The sequence below is a fragment of the Mizuhopecten yessoensis genome, unplaced genomic scaffold (assembly GCF_002113885.1).
Source record: "Mizuhopecten yessoensis strain PY_sf001 unplaced genomic scaffold, ASM211388v2 scaffold7479, whole genome shotgun sequence".
NCBI classification, from domain to species: domain Eukaryota; kingdom Metazoa; phylum Mollusca; class Bivalvia; order Pectinida; family Pectinidae; genus Mizuhopecten; species Mizuhopecten yessoensis.
This window is the reverse complement of record NW_018407068.1, coordinates 169,849-190,626: the sequence shown is the minus strand read 5'-3', so window position 1 is coordinate 190,626 and position 20,778 is coordinate 169,849. Positions and strand designations below refer to the sequence as shown.

At 34.5% G+C, this 20,778-nt stretch overlaps 1 protein-coding gene across 5 annotated transcripts in view; it reads left to right on the top strand.

Moving 5' to 3' along the window:
- The window catches only part of LOC110453660 (ubiquitin carboxyl-terminal hydrolase 7-like), a 47,747-nt gene that overhangs the window by 11,104 nt on the left and 15,865 nt on the right, over positions 1–20,778 (top strand). For 3 of the 5 annotated variants that reach the window (XM_021502707.1, XM_021502705.1, XM_021502702.1), the window contains exons 11-31: positions 431–511; positions 3,864–3,954; positions 4,175–4,257; positions 4,638–4,747; positions 5,706–5,859; positions 6,541–6,685; positions 7,391–7,460; positions 7,756–7,887; positions 10,708–10,774; positions 11,179–11,280; positions 11,521–11,620; positions 12,408–12,500; positions 13,849–13,916; positions 14,282–14,436; positions 15,489–15,656; positions 16,139–16,247; positions 17,055–17,132; positions 17,389–17,492; positions 18,263–18,434; positions 18,872–18,919; positions 20,130–20,201. In XM_021502707.1, coding sequence (XP_021358382.1) covers positions 431–511; positions 3,864–3,954; positions 4,175–4,257; positions 4,638–4,747; positions 5,706–5,859; positions 6,541–6,685; positions 7,391–7,460; positions 7,756–7,887; positions 10,708–10,774; positions 11,179–11,280; positions 11,521–11,620; positions 12,408–12,500; positions 13,849–13,916; positions 14,282–14,436; positions 15,489–15,656; positions 16,139–16,247; positions 17,055–17,132; positions 17,389–17,492; positions 18,263–18,434; positions 18,872–18,919; positions 20,130–20,201 — 2,202 coding nt within the window. The remainder of the gene's footprint in view (positions 1–430; positions 512–3,863; positions 3,955–4,174; positions 4,258–4,637; positions 4,748–5,705; positions 5,860–6,540; positions 6,686–7,390; positions 7,461–7,755; positions 7,888–10,707; positions 10,775–11,178; positions 11,281–11,520; positions 11,621–12,407; positions 12,501–13,848; positions 13,917–14,281; positions 14,437–15,488; positions 15,657–16,138; positions 16,248–17,054; positions 17,133–17,388; positions 17,493–18,262; positions 18,435–18,871; positions 18,920–20,129; positions 20,202–20,778) is intronic. The other 2 variants (XM_021502706.1, XM_021502703.1) reach the window with 1 other exon arrangement.

Below are 20,778 nucleotides of genomic sequence, written 5' to 3'. Positions count from 1 at the left end.
TGGAAATGATATGGAAATTAAGCATATGAAAACCATTTTTAAGTATTAATCTGGAGGCCTGTGGGTTCTTCATCAATGACAAGTTGTGAATTTCATTCCCCTGGGTTTCAATGTTTGGCCCTGGGGACGGGGCCTGTTAAATCTACATGAGGAATGTAAACTGACTTAAGATGTTTTATCTTGTAACTAAAATAATATATTAAATAGTTTCATTGTGTTTTGTTATTCTGACATGAAGGTAATACACATCTTTCTTTGTATACATGATTATTTCCACTTTCTGTCTCGACAACAAAAAATAACTCGTAATACAAGTCAGGTAACCATTAAAGCCCTTGTGCCTTTTGCCTTTATTGGAGTTGCATTATGATACTGACATAGCTTAAATCCAAAAGAGCTAAGTGAATCAACATGACAATCATGTTTTCAGTTGTTGGAGAATATGGAGAGCAAGATGAAAGGAACTGTAGTGGATCAAACCATACCAAGATTGTTTGAAGGGAAAATGCTTGTGAGTAATTGTTTAATTATCTTTTGTCTGCAGTGATGTATAAATGCATTGCTGAGACACATTTATTTGAGTTTTTAGGTCACCTGAGCTCAAGTGACCTATTGCTATCCGTCTTCGTCCGTCGTCCGTTAACATTTTACATTTTCAACTTAAGCTGAAATACTGGCAAAGGGATTTCATTAATATTTCATGGGAAGGTTACTGACATCTCCCTGACCAAGTGTTGTTATTTTTCAGGTCGATCAGAAATCCAATAAGGCCGACACGGACGCCATTTTGAAAAAATAATTCAAACTTAAAGTCAAGTTCTACTGGGCCGATTGAACTGAAACTTTGTAGGAATGATCAACTCATGGTCCTGACAAAGTGTTGTTATTTTTCGGGTCGAGCAGAAATCCAATAAGGCCGACACGGACGCCATTTTGAAAAAATAATTCAAACTTAAAGTCAAGTTCTACTGGGCCGATTGAACTGAAACTTTGTAGGAATGATCAACTCATGGTCCTGACAAAGTGTTGTTATTTTTCGGGTCGATCAGAAATCAAATATGGACACCACGGTCGCCATTTTGAAAAAGGTATTTCAAACTTAAAAACAAGTTCTAATAGGCTGATTTAACTGAAACTCGGTCTAGGAATGATCAGCTCATGGTCCTGACAAACTTAAGTTAACGTTATACTTAACTATTTTGTACTCAAATTGGTACATATTTCAACAACAAAAATAAATACTGTAGACTCAGGTGACCGTTTAGGCCCATAGACCTCTTGTTTAATCCACTCTTGGCGAGAGCCGAGCGGCTTGTTGATTCTGTCCAGAGAACGAAATGATGGACCAACTTCCATTCGGGTTGCGTGAGCATAATTCAGTCTTGCATGCCTCCACTATATAGTTTCGTTATCATAAATAGAAAGTAGAATCTGACACTCACCTGTGTCTCCACACAAACTGTTTATCTCCGGTGCATTCTACAAGTGTTGTGGTAGTGAAATTCGTGCACTGGATTTGAGCGTTTTAGCAACTCGGATTGAGGAGTGTTTGTTTTAGTGACTCTAATTCGAGAAAGCACATGTGAAGACTGTCGAGCATTGACGCTCTCTGTACGGTCTAGCTTTTTATATTTTGTAAGTACAAGGAAAAAGTAAATATATATACTTATAAACCATATGAGTGATGAAGTAAAACCTCTATTTTGATGTTTCAAAAGGGAACGTAATATGACGAATCGTGCTTATAGGTTGATAACGGTAATAAACCATCGTTGTTGCCACGGACATGGCCGAGACGAGACGATATGTGAACTGTGTATGCTTATCAAACATTTCTGTAACACAGCATGCTATTTCTGGTGTATTCATTTATGAAAATGTAACAATTCAATAACATGACACAACTGCCGCTGCTGTTTGACAAGAATTCGCACTGTGTCAAAATATTATCAAATCCGGTGTAAGGGAAATAACTCTTATGTTGGTAAAGTCGCGTTGAGAAAAATAATTCAAATGTATTCCAAGAACATTTGTGAGATTTTGTGATGAATTGTATATTCAATGACAGTAAATAAAGTCACTACATATATTGATAATTATTTTTTATGCCATACCGCAGCGTCCGTCCGTCAACTTTTCCCATAAAACGCTACTAGTCCTGAACGGCCAAGTAGATTTTGACTAAATTTGGTCTGGAGTATCCTTAGGCCAAGGGGACTCAGTTTTGTATAACCGGTGGGTTTGGCCACCCAAGGGCCTGAGGGGCAGGGCCCAATAGGGGAACATAGCAAGTTATTCTTTAAAATCCTTCTTCTTCTGTAGAAATGAAAAGATTTGGTCCATATTTGGTGTGAAGCATCCTTGGGTAAAGGGGAACCAATTTTGTATAAACGGTGGGTGTGGCCCCCCCTTGGACCTGGGGGGGCTAGGCCCTATAGGGGAAATAGAGGTAAAACCTTTAAAATCCTTTTTTTACCATAGGGATTAAGGGATTTCATCCTTATTTAGTCTGGAGCATCCTTGGGCCAAGGAGACTCAATTTTGTATAAGCAGTGGGTGTGGTCTCCCAGGGGGCAGAAGGGCGGGGTCCAATAGGAGAATTGGAGGTTAAACCTTTAAAATCCTTCTTCGACCATCGTGATTAAGGGATTTTATCCTTATTTAGTCGCGAGCATCCTTTGGCCAAGGGGACTCAATTTTGTATAAACGGTGGGTATGACCCCCTAGGGGCATAGCGGTGGGGCTCTGTTTGAAATTTGTTATATCTCAAGTACTGGATGGATCTTTATGAAATTTCATATGTACTTACAGCACCTACCATGGAGTGCTATATCTTTACTTCATAACAATTATTTTAAACATATTCAGGTGAATGATACAGGCCCTCTGGGCCTCTTGTAATATAAATAAAAAAGAAATAAAAATAAAAGGAGTATAATATGTCTCTTTTCTCCATGCATGTTTTCCCACTACTGTTAATTATCCTTCATTTCACAAGCACAAACTGCACCTATTCTTTATTACCCATTCACCTATTGCCATTCTACATGTAAATGCTCATGTCACATCATTGGAGGATGCTAATTAATGAAAATTACAACAATGCGTCACAAAAGAGGAGAGGGAGAAATGTTTTTAAGGCATTATTTAAGAGGTGATTGATTTTAGAAATTCCAAAGTCAACATCATCACATGACATGATTTTCGATTAGCAGAATACAGAACACATATCTGAGGTATTATAGTAAATATACGTGTTACTGAAGTAATTAAATTTAAAGTGGTGATCGGCTTTAATGTCACACTGACATAATTCTAGTTGTTGTCTAGAAACAAATAGGGGTGTTAACGATAATTGACTTTCAGTTATTTTTCTATAATGGTATTTCAGATATGTTACTCATGAAAGTAGTAGTCAAAAGGTTTTATCCTGGCAGAAATTGGTGTTTGGCATATAGTGTTTCCATGGTTTGTATGGCGAAACTCATGTCCAGACAGTTAAGTTTTTGTGTTTATGTCAGTTATGGACTTAGTAATACATCTAGGGTCATGAAACCCTCACACGTTCATGCACCTTTATAAGTAAAATATTTTACAGGACATCATTGTGATCTTGACCTCAGTAACTATTTTGCATTTTAGGTCAGTTATGGACAAACACTGCAGCTAGGGTCACTCAACTTTATACACTTATGCAACTTAATGAGTTTATGTCGCACTGCATTCGTAACCATGATCATTGACATTGGTAACCTTGTTTTAATTCTTAAGTATTGGAGTGGGGCAACTGTCACATTTCTGATTTTTACCAATTTCATATACTATAAAAGTCATGAACATGAAGCTATATATATATATTTCAGTCATACATTCGTTGCAAACATGTGAATTGCACTTCTCGGAAGGTTGAAGCATTTTATGACATTCAGCTAAACCTGAAAGGAAAGAAAAACGGTGAGTTGTGAAAGCATTTCTTTTCTATCACATAAGGAAATATATTGAAAGTGTAACCATATCAAAGAAAATCTGTAGTGAAAAACTATAATTCAAAATTGCTATCACCTGTCTAATTAATACATTCATATTATCTTAATTTGTACAATCGGGAATGGAAATACACTAGTTAAAGATTTATTCAGCAAAATTATTCAGCCTTCCTTATTTTATTTTGCAGTGATGGAGTCTTTTGAGGACTACGTGAAAGTGGAGACACTAGATGGAGAAAATAAATATGATGCTGGGGAGTTTGGACTTCAGGTATGATTTTCAATTAGCTTTCTTGCACAATTTTGATCCTTTCTTTGGTAAAAGCCAAACATTTGAATACAACCTTTTCATTATTTCTTATACTTGATATTTCTAAAATGTAGCAATCACTTTCATTTTTTCAAACCTATGTCATATATTATTTTTTAAACCAATGTGTATTTTGTTTTAATCAGGCAAGCTAACCATGCATTTCTAAGTTTATATGTTGTCAAAACCTAAATTTCGTAAAAACTGTTCAAACATTTTTTAAGGGAAATTTGAAAATTGTTAAGTTTTTAAAATGAATTTCAAAACTTTTAATGAAAGGAAATTGTATAAGTGTTATATTGCTCTTCTAGTTACTGACTTGTTGATTTTGTTGTTGCCAGGAGTCAGAGAAAGGTGTGATATTTGTCAGTTTCCCTCCAGTCCTCCACTTACACCTACTGCGATTCATGTATGACCCCATGTCTGATGCCTATGTCAAGATCAACGATAGGTACTGTTTATTATCATAATTGACACAATGAAAATTTGTTTTCTTGTTATATTATGAAAAGGGTTTGGTCACCTGAGACAAATTCTTATCTGACTTACCTATTGCCTTTTGTCTTTTGGAGAAAGAAAAAAATGCTCTGAACCAGTGTTAAGAAAATTTTGTAGGAAGCTTCAATGGCCTTAGACAAACCAAAAATTGTGTAGAAAGCTTCAATGGCCTTAGACAAACCAAAAATTGTATAAGAAGCTTCAATGGCCTTAGACAAACCAAAAATTGTGTAGGAAGCTTCAATGGCCTTAGACAAACCAAAAATTGTGTAGGAAGCTTCAATGGCCTTAGACAAACCAAAAATTGTGTAGGAAGCTTCAATGGCCTTAGACAAACCAAAAATTGTGTAGGAAGCTTCAATGGCCTTAGACAAACCAAAAATTGTGTAGGAAGCTTCAATGGCCTTAGACAAACCAAAAATTGTGTAGGAAGCTTCAATGGCCTTAGACAAACCAAAAATTGTGTAGGAAGCTTCAATGGCCTTAGACAAACCAAAAATTGTGTAGGAAGCTTCAATGGCCTTAGACAAACCAAAAATTGTGTAGGAAGCTTCAATGGCCTTAGACAAACCAAAAATTGTGTAGGAAGCTTCAATGGCCTTAGACAAACCAAAAATTGTGTAATCAATGTTATGGGTCTGAAGGGGTAAAATTGGCTAAACTTTCATCAATCTTAATTATGGATGGAGAGGCTCAACATTGTGAATTTTCCTGTTTACTGACTTTTAGCAGCATGATATTGTCGGTCACTCCCCAACATCATTTTGTCAGCAAAACTGCAGTTTTAGAGCCAAGGTCACACTTTAACACTTTTAAGTGCTGTGGGGAAGGAAGTCACTTTGTATCATATATTTTTTTGGCAGTTTAAAGAATATTTAGAAATTACTGTATTCTGTCAATTGTTACTTCAGATTTGAATTTCCTGAGCGGTTAGAACTGGACCAATTTCTACATGAGAAAGAAAAGACTCCTGCCTCTTACATTCTGCATGCTGTGCTTGTACATAGTGGCGACAACCATGGGGGCCACTATGTTGTATATATTAACCCAAAATGTGATGAAAAAGTGAGTACTTCCTTGTTGTGGCTAGGCTGCAGCATTCAGACACAATATTTCTGTACATATAGTATTTATAATGTTGACATTATAATGCATTACCTAGGTTATAACCTCTACATAAATTGCTAGTTGAACATCGACCATGTTGAAATACATAAACACTCTGGATAAAACCTGTAGGGTCATGATCAGTAACTTGAGGATTATATGGTGTTTGATCAATCAAAGGTAAGTCTTAAATCATCAGGTATCAATCTTGAAATTGGGAAGAACATTATGTCATAGAACAGCTCTGCTTATTAAAACCTGTATTTGCAATGTCTGCCATACAGTATAAAGTCAATTTTACAGAATAACTGAAAGAGACTACAGATATATCTGAATACGAGAACATTTTGATTCAATGCTATCATAAGATAATTGAAATCCTTCTTCAAGCTTTACAAAAAAAAGAAGCATTTCCAGAAAACGTTGATTGTATTTGAGAAATGTGAGTTTGAGAAGATGGGGTTCTATTGAATGTTGTGTTATAAAAATAATGTTGATGATTTTTTAGGTCCAAAATGAGTGTATAAGTATTTAAATCTTCAGAAGTATAGTTGTTTGTTTTGTGTATTTTGGCCTATTAATTGCAAGTGTGTGGACAGTTCAGGACAAATATAAGATGTATTATGAAATTTTTTGTAGTGGTGCAAATTTGATGATGATGTCGTGTCCAGGTGTACAAAACAAGAGGCCGTTGATAAAAATTTTGGTGGACATGATGACGAGATTTCTGTAAAACACTGTACAAATGCATATATGTTGGTGTATATACGAGAGAGTTGTATAAGTAAGTTTTTCAGGAAATTTTGAAAGCACATCCATTTTATTTTAATAATTCAATTTGCCTCATATCTCTTATCATATTGAAATGTCTTTATTAGCCATGGTACAGCATATGATAAGTGTGTTGTGAGTTTACTGTGCCTTATTATGTAGTGGTGTTCCTATTGATCAAAGCTTGTCTATATCTATTCTTTTATACTTCATTGTCTATCAAGTAATGTTTTTTCTTAAACAGCTATAGTCACGGAAGTGACAAATCAATGATGTCCTTAATTATATCCACATTAATCAGTAATAATTTTTTGGAGGAAAACAAATCAGAAGAATTCCCACTGAAGACTATATCAAAATTAAAAAAACTGATCCATTTATATGTGCATGTTTCTTTTACATATATGAAATTAATTGCCATAATGATAAGGTTTTATGAGCTCTTTTATGATAAGGCTTTATAGGCCTATTTATGATGAGATTTATTCCATAAGTCACTTATATTTCACTTCAAATTTTCATTGCCTCAAAAGTCTTAATCATAAGAATTTTAACGAATGTTGACTTTTAGAATATAATTGTTGCAGAATGAATAAGTTGTCCACTGATGATAACTATGTTTCATGTAGTATTTCTTGCCTGACTTTTCCATAACCTTAATATTGTTTTGGTCATTAAGGCAATCATGTTAACTGAGTTGTCACCTCTATCATTTCAGATGAGTCTTTACATGTTATGAGTGAGTCAGATATTCCACAATGCTTAATTGATAGACTAGCAGAAGAAAGGTGAGAAAATATGTATATATTTGCCAAAATGATGTATAATTTGTGACCCTGATTGAAACTGAAGTTATAATAAACCTGTCTTATGAATGTTGTTTTAATTAGTTCGAATACTTTGTAGTAGTAGTAAATATTGATTTGATTTCTCGATTATATGAACAATTGCTGAAAGCATGCTTCTTCTAAAGCATCATCTATTTAAAGTCTTGGTTGCGGATATGGTCCAGACTCCTCCTTAAGGTTATTGGTACATTAGTTATATACTTTGTTTGTGTATCGACTGTTTATGTATTTCCAGACGTATGGAAGTGCAAAAGAGAAAAGAGAGAACAGAGGCACACTTGTATATGAATGTTCAGGTTGTGACAGAGGACCATTTTTATGGTCACCAAGGCAATGATCTCATGGATCTGGAGAAAGCCAACTTTAGGTGAGGCTCTTGTTCAAGGCTTAGCAAAGCCATTTCTAATAGGTTTACTGTGAAAAGAGGTAAAATGTCTATGTTATTAGAATCGTAAAACTGACAACATTAGTTTTAGTAAGGTGCTATTAAAGTATTAATCTACTGCATAGTTCTTGCACTGTTTACTTTACCACAATGGAGTTTTACAACATTTAAGTTTTTAAGCCCAGCATCATAATCAGATGGTGGCTTTATCAAATGGCCTTGTTCTCTGATATGGTTGCTGTCCATTAGTCCATTCAGTCAGTTGCTCAGTCAGTTATTCCATATGTATACAAATCTTGCATCCACACACTCTGAAGTTGTGCACATGCAATTTAAGTTTTGATGGGGCCATTTTTATTTTGTCGTCGTAATGATCAGTATGTGAATTCTACTTTTAATTTACGATGTCAATTACGATCAGGTGTCAATCACATGCCTCGCAAATCGTGCGGTGAAATCAACTTGCAAAGAAACAATAACAATTAAAAACACAAAATATTCCCTTTTTAACAATAATCAAATATAGTATTTAAAGAAAAATGGTCAAAATTGTAAATAAAGCAGCCGTTGAAATATAAGTTGTTTACAGCATCAACGTAAACTTTGGATCAATATCCGGCACCATGCTGTCGGGGGGCGATATGTCCCAAATTTGACACTTTTTGAACAGAAACATGGGGAAATGAAATACAATTAAGAATCTATTACTTAAATAACTAAAAACACAGGTCTTCCGTCTGAAGTAATATTTTCCTTGAAATTAGTATGATTACTCACATGACATGTCAAGGTAACCGTGAATATTTGTGAAAGGCATGCTCGTTTTCTTTTCGGAATATGTGTTTGGTGGTCCTAATTTTTTTAATTTGATATACAGTCCTACAGCAATTTACTGCACCACATGTTTTGTTAAGACTAAAATGTATAACCAGCAAGCTATGGTCAATCTATTGTTTTCGCTTACTGGGGTGAAGCGAGGTGTGAAAAATTTACCTTGAGTGGACAGATGATTACCTCGGGCGATGTAAAGTTAGCCGGACCTATTGTGTAATTGTCCAGTTTTTACCTTATAAAATCCATTCACGGCAGAAAAAATATAATAATAAGCGGGGTCCTACCTTTGACCATATCATAATAAACGATATTGTTTTGCTTAGTTAAAGAAAGAAAAAATCGGTACATGGGAAAATATCATAATAACCGATATATCATAATAAGTGGGTTCCACTGTACTATTTCAGCTTAAGTAAAAAAAAATGTATGTAAGTCTATCTTGGGATGATGGAATGTAAAATACAAAAAAAAAGTAGATCACTGTAACCTATGCTTGATTTTTTACCTGATCCTTTGAAAAATTTTGTCACTCTATATCTTTAACTATTTCACTACGTTTGGTGTGCAAATATCCTCTTGGGATGGCAAAGCGCAAAATACAAGAATATGCCACTTTGACCTTTGACCTCAACCCTTCGAAACTGTTTGTCTGGGTATTATCTTATAAGGTATTTCACCTGAAGTAACCAGATTTGTTATGTACCGTTAGTACATCATGTGAAGGTGGAATTTCCAATGTTTATTTGTATATTGTATGTTTAGGCTGGGGGAGTACGGGATATATGTTGCTGTGACCTATATCCTAAAACAGGTGTACAGCTCAATAATAAAGAAATAATTACTAGGTGGGGACTATGGATTGCTTTGTAATACCTTTCTTTGGTCAGCATCTGGCTTTTTAGTTTGCCTTTTTTAAGGATTGTGGGACTCGTGTGGTCCCCCACAGTGTTGGCATCAGTGTCCCACTTTGGGTCAGTTATTGATCATATATTTTTTTTGTGCAATATTAGATTCACGCTCACTAGGCTGTTGACTATTGTAAGGTTTAGGCATGTTTATGGAATGTAAGCAATGAACAGATTAAATGGACTTCGTTATAGCTTTTGAGGAATTTTTTGGTGAGCATCTTGCCTTAAAGGGTGGGGATGGGGCGGGGGGGGAGTTTTTAATCACCACACAACATAGGCTTTTACGAAGTTGAGGTTAAGATACAGTGTTAGCAATGTACTGAATCATTATTGATAAACTAGAGGCCAAAAGAGCTTACTTAAAATTCGTGAATACTTTCATAAACATGTTACTTAAGGATGTACACCTCTGAGAAGTCAAAAATTTCCTGTATTAAACTTTTTTTCTTATATGGATTTTTGGAAAAAGGAGTAAATGGCATAGTAGAAAATGCAAAAAAAACCATATGTCTGTGTGCTCGTTTTTGTGCTATGATCGGTCAAAGATACCAATTTACCACAACATGTGATTTTAGGTGATTTTTGGGGTTTTGAGCATTTGCAGAACAAATTCATACAATTTCTTCCAAGTGTGTTATTAGATATGTATAAATGTTTGTAGNCTACTGGTGTATCCACATACGCTAGTAACTTGCTGTGGAACATTTTATGATGCTGAGCGACTTTCAAGAAAGTTTCTTTTACTATATATTAGCTTCAAAGCTCTTTTATCATGATACAAATGTACATGTTAACATATTTTTGTATTCGGACATACATCTATAAAGATATGTAACTATGTTTTTACTGTAGCCCATGTGTTGTTTGATTACCTATATAGTAAAACAATACCAGGTTAGCAACCTACAACATCACCGATATGTGAGCTATAACGTTTTCTCCAACAGCTATTGTAGTATGTGGTTATACACCAAGACTGACATGTGGTGTATTTTTACACCAGATCTGTCTTGCTTGTCATCTGACTGATGTAGATTTTATGTTTTTGTTTTGTCAATAGCAGAAAGTTCAAGGTTAAGAAAACATCATCGCTGTTAGAATTTATGGAAATGCTTGCAGAAAATTTGGTAAGTGAAAATGGGGTCTTACTGATAAATGTAGGGGAGGGAACAAAACTGGAAAATGTAAGGGAGGGAACTAAAAACTGGCTATGGTGTAATTATCTTGCATATGAATATGTAGTCTCTTTCATATTATTCTATTGATATCAAAATAATAAATGTACTCTGAACATCCTTTTCAAACTTCTTTAAATCAGGAGAATAAGGCATTGTTGACAGAAACCATTATGGTGTATAGATTTTGCAAGGGCAATAGCTTCTGGACAGCAGTTGTAGTTAAGAATATTGAGAGTTGAGTTGGCATGATTTGATATCCATTTTTTTCTCTAAAATCCATATTCTATTTAGCATTAATTTCATTTTGATAATGCCATGTATATGTGTTGATTGTAGAAATTGTTCTATTTTAGAAATATCCTGTAAACCAGTTGCGACCATGGCCGTTCCAGTGTCGACAGAACCAGACTTACAGACCAACACTCGTAGACGTGGAATCAAACCTTCAGAAAACGGTGCGTGCAGAAACATGGCTACTTGGTGGCACATAGTTTAGAGATAGGAATGGGAGACAATTAGCATGCACCAAGTTAAGGACCAAAATGTGATTTTGTTGAAATTGCCAAGAATTAATTCAGATATCGAGTTAAAAAAAAATATTCATGGACATTTTGTAAAACAAATCAACTGATTGTGAAAATAATCTTGAAATAAAGCTTACTATATTGTTAGTATTTTGAAAATTGAAATTTCAGATACAAGATGTAGCGGACAATGAAACTCCTTGGACACTGTTTGTTGAAACACTAAACCCAGAGAGTGGTCTTCAGGCTCTTCCTAGTTTTGATAAAGAAAGTAAGTGCACTAAACTTGATTTATGAATCTTGACAACTTTTTCCAAGGTTTCTTATTTTGTATGTGTATATGGATATATTTATGATATAAATTTATGCAACTAACATTGCACGGTGCAGAATTGTGATGAATTTTCACCCCAGTGTGAATTTTCCAGATTTGTAAGATGGTTAAGTCATTTCTGGAGTAAGAGCTCTGTAACTTACATTGTGAAAGTATCTGGCAATAATAGCGGTCCAAGACATGGGCAGCTCTGAAAGATATAAAACCTACACTAATTACTTAATGGTTCCAGATTCAAATTGATTCTTAATTGAATGTAATCCAAGTAAAGGGAACAGCTGGGAGTCTTCATATGAATTGGTAGTTTTGATGTATAGTAAGTTCTATTGTTGTAAACAGCAGATATACTGAAGACACAAGACTTCATGTGAATTCTGAACATCGACCATATGCAAAAATTGTCTACAATATGGTCCTACTCAACACTTCCGTGATTTTCTATGTACAATAGTTGAAGCAAATGTCATAATTATGTAAATAATTTAAAATTCGACTTAAATGTAGACATATGTGTGTTGCACATACCCTTTTCAGAAGTTATACAATCTTAATTTACTTGTTTTGCTTCCTAAATGAAGTATTTTAATTGATATAGTTGTATTCTGACTTATTACTGTAGAGACAAGGCCTTTAGGTCATTCTTAGAAAAGGTTTCAGGTAAAAGAAATATTGATTGATGTGTCACTTTTATTCTATCTTTGTATTACTTCATCTTAAATTACAGGTGATGTGCTTATCTTTCTGAAACTGTATGACCCAAGATCAAAGACTATATCCTACTGTGGTCACACCTATGTCCCAATCTCCGCCAAGACATGTAAGGATTTGCAAAAAACAAAGGTTTTGTGATGATGTCCAACTTAAATTATAAGTTGTACAATATTAATTTTTGATTGTGAATTTTAAGCACATAATTATGGCTGCAAGCAAAAATTTTGGATTTCAGAGTTAAAGCTTGAGAATGTAAGTCATTATTCGTTGTGTTTAGGAGTACTACATAATCATCTGACTAGAAGGTCACTAACATTTATTTCCTAATGCACAGATTTGGTGAGACTTTACATTAAGCCCCCATCATCAAAATTGATATGGTGATACATCATCAGGAGTACTACACTAACATGCCATCAGACATGGCTCTGCGTAGGTCCCTGTGTCACCTCATGCAAATGGTTGAGAATCTCCCCCTATATCTATATATAACAATTTTTGGGTATGAGAAATGAATACAGATATGCTACCAGGATTGGCTTTGGAGTCTGTCCCATCCCAATGAGACTTAGTCCCATTGTCATTTCATAAAAACATTTAAGATCCCCACCATATCATATCATATACAATTGCTGAGCATGAACATTTCTATACATGTATGTTACCAGGATGCTCTGGGGTCCAGCCCTACCCCAGGGAACTTGGTTCCTTAGTCATTTTAGAAATGTTGGAGATCCCCATCACATAACCACATATACAATTATTCGGCATGAGAAGACAAACACACAAGTGCTATCAGAATTGCCACAGGGTCTTGCCTTCACCCAGGAACTTTATCCATTGGTCATAACATAGAAACGTTTGATACCCTGACATTAAGCATATGTACATGTTGAGCGAAGTGAAGAGCCGTTAGTGTCATGATTTGCTCAGGTGGACTTACTTCTTTGGTCAGAAACAGTTTAGACTACCACGAAAACCTGTCTACCATATATGTGCTTGCTGAGAACGGAGTGATTAATACTATCATGCTCTCGAGATTAGCCCTGGGTTCTGGTCCAACCCCTTCAAAAACATTTGCAATATATTTTTGATTTTTTTACCAAAAGTGTTTTACCAGAGTTGCTTAAAAACGAAGTGTGTAATACAGGACTTCTGGGCTTTTTTTATGTTCATATTTGAATATTCTATGATAAGTTTTTCTAGGTTTTCACGTGACTGTCAAAATTCTTCATATTGTGAACAAAGAGGTAAAAATCAGAAATTAGAAAAATATGTCAAGATCATGAGGTCATTCGAAGGATAAGGCCACTTAACTCAGGTGAGCATCCTCATGCCCCTTTGGCCTATTGTATCCTATTTGTTCTGATTGTGTCTAATTTTTGTAGGATTCTAACAACCAAGATGAAGTTATATGGAGATTGAAGATTATAATAATTTGTATTTCATTTCAGCTGAGCTGTTGCCAGACCTATGTAGGAGAGCAGGTTTTCCAGTGGGCACACCCTTATTATTGTTTGAGGTAAGTACATCTGCTGTGTCCCAGTGAATATAGTGCCAATTTTATTGATTTTCATGAAAATTATAAGCTACATATCTTTAGAAGTTTTAGTATCATACTTATTTGTATTCGCCTGTAGTAGGTGCATTATTTATCACATTGATTAATTTACATAAATATCTTGTCAGTAATTTTGAGCTGGATGTAAAAATACCAGCAAGACTCTATCATGACTTATCAGTCAAATGTTGCACCCCACCTAGCTACTAGCCTTTTACTTAAATCCCATTGGTGATTATCGGGGATATATACAACCAAGCGAAAGGTAGGGCCCCCTGCTGACCTCTGCAACATGATATGACAGTTTATATGTAATGTTACTATAGGAGGTGAAGCCAAATATGTTGGAAAAGCTTGAAGACTATGACCTGCCAATAGAGAAGATGTTGGATGAACTGATGGATGGTGACATCATCGTGTTCCAGAGAGAGGAAGCAGACTTCCAACAATACCAACTACCGTCCGCTAGGGACTACTTCAAGTAAGGCCAGCAACTGTTATATCCACACAACTAATTAGTACCATTATGATTTTTGCTTGCCTGGTTAAAGACCAAGTAAGCTGATGAGTTGGCTTATCATCCATTGTCATTGAGGTCAAGTTGAGGTCAAGGTCATTGTTACTAACTATTAATACAAATTCATGGACAAGTTGAAGCCAGTGATGGACTGATGATCAATATATAATAATCGAACATCGATCTATTTTACAATATGATTGATGGTAATGTAGAATAGAAAGGTTACATTAAAATCAGTTACAAGCTAATTGTATACTTTTCATTTTCCCAAATTAACACCAAAGGGCACCATTTTTATAATTCATTACAGTGTAATAGCTAGCGGGGGCCGTTAGGGGACATGTTATTGTTATTTAGAAATAGTTGGAAAGTCACGTTACATATTTAAACCTGAACATATATATATGTGTGTTTTTTAGATTATATAGTAATTACGGAATTACTATAGGTACTGATAATAAAGTTAATATGTTGTCATTCATTCCCTCCTGCCAAAATCTTTCCCCGTGATCAATATAACATGGACCCCATTGGAAATAAGCTTTCAAGCTTTCATGGGCTATCCTCAGGTTTATAGATCAATGTTTGTGTTGTATTAATTGTATAAATATAATTACCTATATCTTAAAATCAGTTATGAATTTGAGTTTCATATATAATATAATATTTTAAGATAATACAATATTTTATTACTGACGATAATTTAATGCATGTAGGTTCATTAATATTTGAGCGTCCGGAGAGCTTGCAGGAAGGGGATGCCCAATCACCTGCTCCTTGGACTGCCCCAAAAACCTGTGATATTCTGTTTAATATTTTTAGTAATATATATGTATGTTGTACTGTTATATGTATGTCAACTGTCATGTTACATGTGATGTCTATGATCTATTTCCTGAAATAAACATTATTATTATTACTATTATAGCAATACTCAGTATGCTTGTTTGAACCTTTTAAAATTGGATAACACATTTGAAGTACATATTTTTTCAATTGAATCTGTTTTGTAGGGATCTGTATTATAGAGTAGACGTTACTTTCTGTGATAAAACTTTACCAAATGACGAAGGCTTCATGCTTGACTTGTCTATGAGGATGAACTATGACCAGATGGCCAACGCTGTAGCACAGTACCTTGGAACTGACCCCTACCTTCTTCAGTTCTTCAAACCACAGAGGTAAGTCTTAGAATTTCTTTCTTATTAATCCAACTGGTACATGCTTAATATTTTGTGTTACTTTGTGAAATGGTTTACCATCTGCTACCAGAAATTCCAAAACCTTTGCCACTTCAAGAAGGGTGTAAAAACTCCTCAAGATTTTATCTTTTCAGTCCCACTGTTACGTTCTAGAAAGTTGTGTCTCATCAGAAGTTATCTTAAACCACCTGGGCCCATATTCATGAAACTGTTCTTATGCTCAAGCATGGATTTTGTGTTCAAGCCCAATACCTTGTTTCAGTTATAAATTAATAATAAAAAAATAAAAAATGGTTGCAAAAAATTTGATGAGACTTAAAGTCGAATACTGTTTTCAATAATTTGAGAAAAGCAACATAAAAACAAATATTCCTGTTATTAAATGAGATTGCCACAATATCGGACTCCTGCATGATTGTATTAGTATTGTCATTTCATTGTGATATTGTACTCTTCTGTAGCTACAGAGAAGGCCCTGGCAATGCCATCAGATGTACGTTTGAGGGGAATTTAAAAGATCTTCTTCTCTACGCTAAACCAAGGCAGCCTCGGAAACTTTACTATCAACATGTAAGTGTTCACTGTGATTACCAGTCTATCACATGTAAGTGTTCACTATGATTACTGTTCTATCACATGGAAGTGTTTACTGTGATTACCGTTCTATCACATGTAAGTGTTCACTATGATAACTGTTCTATCACATGGAAGTGTTCACTGTGATTACCGTTCTATCACATTTATGTGTTCACTGATTACCGTTCTATTACATTTATGTGTTCACTGTGATTACCATTCGATCACATGGAAGTGTTTACTGTGATTACCGTTCTATCACATTTATGTGTTCACTGTGATTACCGTTCTGTCACATGGAAGTGTTCATTGTGATTACCGTTCTATCACATGGAAGTGTTCACTGTGATTACTGTTCTATCACATTTATGTGTTCACTATGATTACTGTTCTATCACATGGAAGTGTTCACTGTGATTACTGTACTATCACATGGAAGTGTTCATTGTGATTACCGTTCTATCACATTTATATATTCACTGTGATTACCATTCTATCACATGTAAGTGTTCACTGTGATTACCGTTCTATCACATGTAAGTGTTCACTGTGATTACCGTACTATCACATGGAAGTGTGTTCACCGTGATTACTGTTCTATAAATGTATAATTTGAAAAACTAGAGTATGAATCACCTAATTTTATGAGAAAATAAAAATCCTTTAAAATTAGATTCCTAATGTGCACTTAAAAAATCTTTTCTTACTAAACAATTATGATTTTTTTTCCCCTGAATTGATTTTTGTTGTGCCTTGTTATTTGACAGCAATAGTATATAAATGTGTATTGTTGTGTTACAGTTAAACATTAGGATTAATGAACTAGAAAACAAGAAGCAATTCAAATGTACGTGGGTGAATAGCAAGATGAAGGAAGAGGTAAGTAGTTTGTTACTTAATTAGTTTTCCTGATTTATTTTGCTGTTTGTCAAATGATCATATATTAAGTTTGTAGTTTGCAGAAATTAGGATTGGAATGAAAGATAGATTGATGATAACTGTTTCTGTTTTGTCATTGTTATTGTTGACAACCTATGTGCATTGTGTTTATTCAGTTTCCATCGCCTTGCTTTCTATAGTCATAATTTGTATGTCCTTGATGTATGTGCATGCAAATCTCATATTGTGTTTGTAGAAAGAACTAGTCCTATATCCAAACAAGAATGGCAATGTGGGGGATCTTCTAGAAGAGGCAAAGAAGCAAGCAGAGCTATCTGAGGATGGTTCTGGTAAACTCAGGTAATCCTGCAAAACTACTAGCATTACAAATGTTAAAATGGTGGACTTAAAAATATCTAAGTTATTAGATTTAGTGCTACTGTTCAGTATTGAATGACCATTATTTGGTAAAAGGGACTTATACTTGATAATAAGTGAATGACCTATATTTGAAAATTAGTGACAAATTTTTGATAATCAGTGATGGTATTTGATAAACAGTGATAATATCTGATAATCAATCAGTGATGGTATTTGATAATCAGTGACCGATATTTAATAATCAGTGACCGATATTTAATAATCAGTGACTGATATTTAATATTTAGTGACCGATATCTAATAATCAGTGACCGATATATAATAATCAGTGACGATATAAAAAATTATATAATAATTAGTGACCGATGTCACTGATCGGTCAGTGATTATAAAATATCGGTCCCTGATTATCAAATACCATCACTGATTGATTATCAGATATTATCACTGTTTATCAAATACCATCACTGATTGATTATCAGATATTATATAATAATCAGTGACGATATATAATAATCAGTGACGATATAAAAAATTATATAATAATTAGTGACCGATGTTTAATAATTAATGACTGATATTTAATAATTAGTGACCGATATTTAATAATTAGTGACAATAATTAGTGACCGATATTTGACATTAACGAGTACTTATTATAATAAGTGACCTGTAAATAGTCATCATCAGATCTGTATGTGGCTATCCGTGATCGATTTTTGATAGTCAGTTACCAATATTGATTTCAGGCTGTTGGAGGTGATCAGCTACAAGATCTACACCATACAGAGAGAGGAAGCCTTTTTGGATGCCCTCAATCCAGCTGGTGCAACAAAAAGTTACCGAATTGAAGAATTACCAAAAGATGAGGTGCGGCTTGGAGACGATGAAACACTCATTCCGGTAGCACATTTCCACAAGGTAAGGAAAGACTTGATCTGTTGGCAAACTGTGCAACATTTTTTCCCCTACCATTTTATTGGAGGAGAGCAGGATACTACAGTGTTACCATGTTCATTCTTCTCCTGTGCTGACAGTGTCATTACTCGAGGTACTTCATCTCTTCATTGATTTTGATGAAAAGTTATACAATTTAAGCACTGTATGAGGATACCTCAAATGAGTTTGTATTTAAGGGTTCCAAGATCAAGGCCAATGTCACCATCATTATTCATAGAAATTTGTCCGTCAGTTCAGTGTCATAAGTCAATGACTTCATTTCTCAAAGAATTTGGATCAGACTTGATGCATGGTTTAATGAGAGAATGTTTGCCATTATATCTAAGTGAATGATACAGGTCCTCTGTCCGTCTTGTTTCATACTTCAAACTGATTTCTGATTTTCTTTCTACTTTCAGGAAGTCTTCTCAACATTTGGAGTCCCATTCTTACTAAAGATTAAACAGGTAAATCAGAATGGTCCAACATTAACAAAGAAAGACTATGAAACATTTTTAATATTTTTATAGCGAGAATGGGTTAAATTTGAATTATTATCATTGAATCTCTATTGATTTCATTTTGATTGGAAGTGATTAAAAATAAACTTTGGAATAATAGAAGTTTGAAATATGTTTAACTTAGGAAATTGATAAAAAAAGCATTTATCATTTTTCTACACCATTTTTGATAAGATGTATCCTGTCTATAACTTAACAAAGCATTACTTCTGAACCGATGATTACTATATCATACGTAAATTTGCAATCGTTCCACCTAAGCTGGTGCAGACAAAACATCCACTTCTATAAAAGTCTTATCTGAACCTTCACTCCAATGCCAAGGTCACAAATTGTAGGCAAAGGTCAAAGTGGATTTGTCATATGTTGCAAGTGTTATTTCTGCATAGCAGAGGGTATGTAACATCAGGATTAATGTGCATACAAGTAGTGTATTTTCTGGATGCCTACGCAAAAGAACAAGGTCAGAAGTGGAGGTCTACGTATTAAGTGTCTAAATGATATAAAAAGTGTGTCTCTTCATTAGAGCCCCACATAGCAATCATGGTGTGCATCTGTGTGCTCCTCCGCCTGTCTGTCCACACTTTCTTTTCCTGACATTATTTCAGAAACTCAAATACTAATCTTTCTGAAATTTGACATGGTGATACACTGTGATATGTAGATACGCCTTAAGGGTTTAAAAAGTGGTTAAGGTCAAGGTTACTGTTGCTGAAAAAATGTAAGGGTGGGGAGGGGGCAGTGGCATGGCAGAGGGCCCTTTCCACATGCTTAATGGCAAATATGTTTTTAAGCTTTTGCATTAAGTACTGGGACAAACATATAAACTGAACTATCTGCCATCATATTAAAGCAGTTTTGTGAATGGCTCAGCCATTATAAGCATTTGATCTAACAGCATCAACATTGTCATGTGAAGTGAGGTGTCAAGTGTCTATCACACTGACAAGTATAAAATTGTGTCGCAACAAAACATTTGTAGATATAAATTAAGTAATATCAAATGTAGGTCATGGACCTATATTTTCCACTTCACTGACTTAAACCAGACCAGAGATTAAGGAGTACACAAAATTGTATGACAAACTTGTAATTGTGTGTGAATAACGTGTCGAAGAATTAAAATAAAAAGTGCTCTTTTTTCATTGCTATGTAGAGTGAGCCCTTCTCAGCAGTGAAAGAAAGAATCCAACGCAAAATGGATATTCCAGAGAAAGAGTTTGAAAAGGTATGTACTGGTTATGCATAGAGATGTATTGGTTGTACTTAGAGATGTATTGGTTGTACTTAGATACTATTGAAAAGGTATGTATTGGTTGTACATAGAGATGTGTTGGTTGTACTTAGATACTATTGAAAAAGTATGTATTGGTTGTACATAGAGATGTATTGGTTGTACATAGAGATGTATTGGTTGTACTTAGATACTATTGAAACGGTATGTATTGGTTGTACATAGAGATGTATTGGTTGTACTTAGAGATGTATTGGTTGTACTTAGATACTATTGAAAAAGTATGAATTGGTTATACATAGAGATGTATTGGTTGTACTTAGAGATGTATTGGTTGTACTTAGATACTATTGAAAAAGTATGAATTGGTTATACATAGAGATGTATTGGTTGTACATAGAGATGTATTGGTTGTACTTATATACTATTGAAAAGGTATGTATTGGTTGTACATAGAGAATATTGAAAAGGTATGTATTGGTTGTACATAGATAATATTGATAAGGTATGTATTGGTTGTACATAGATAATATTGATAAGGTATGTATTGGTTGTACATAGATAATATTGA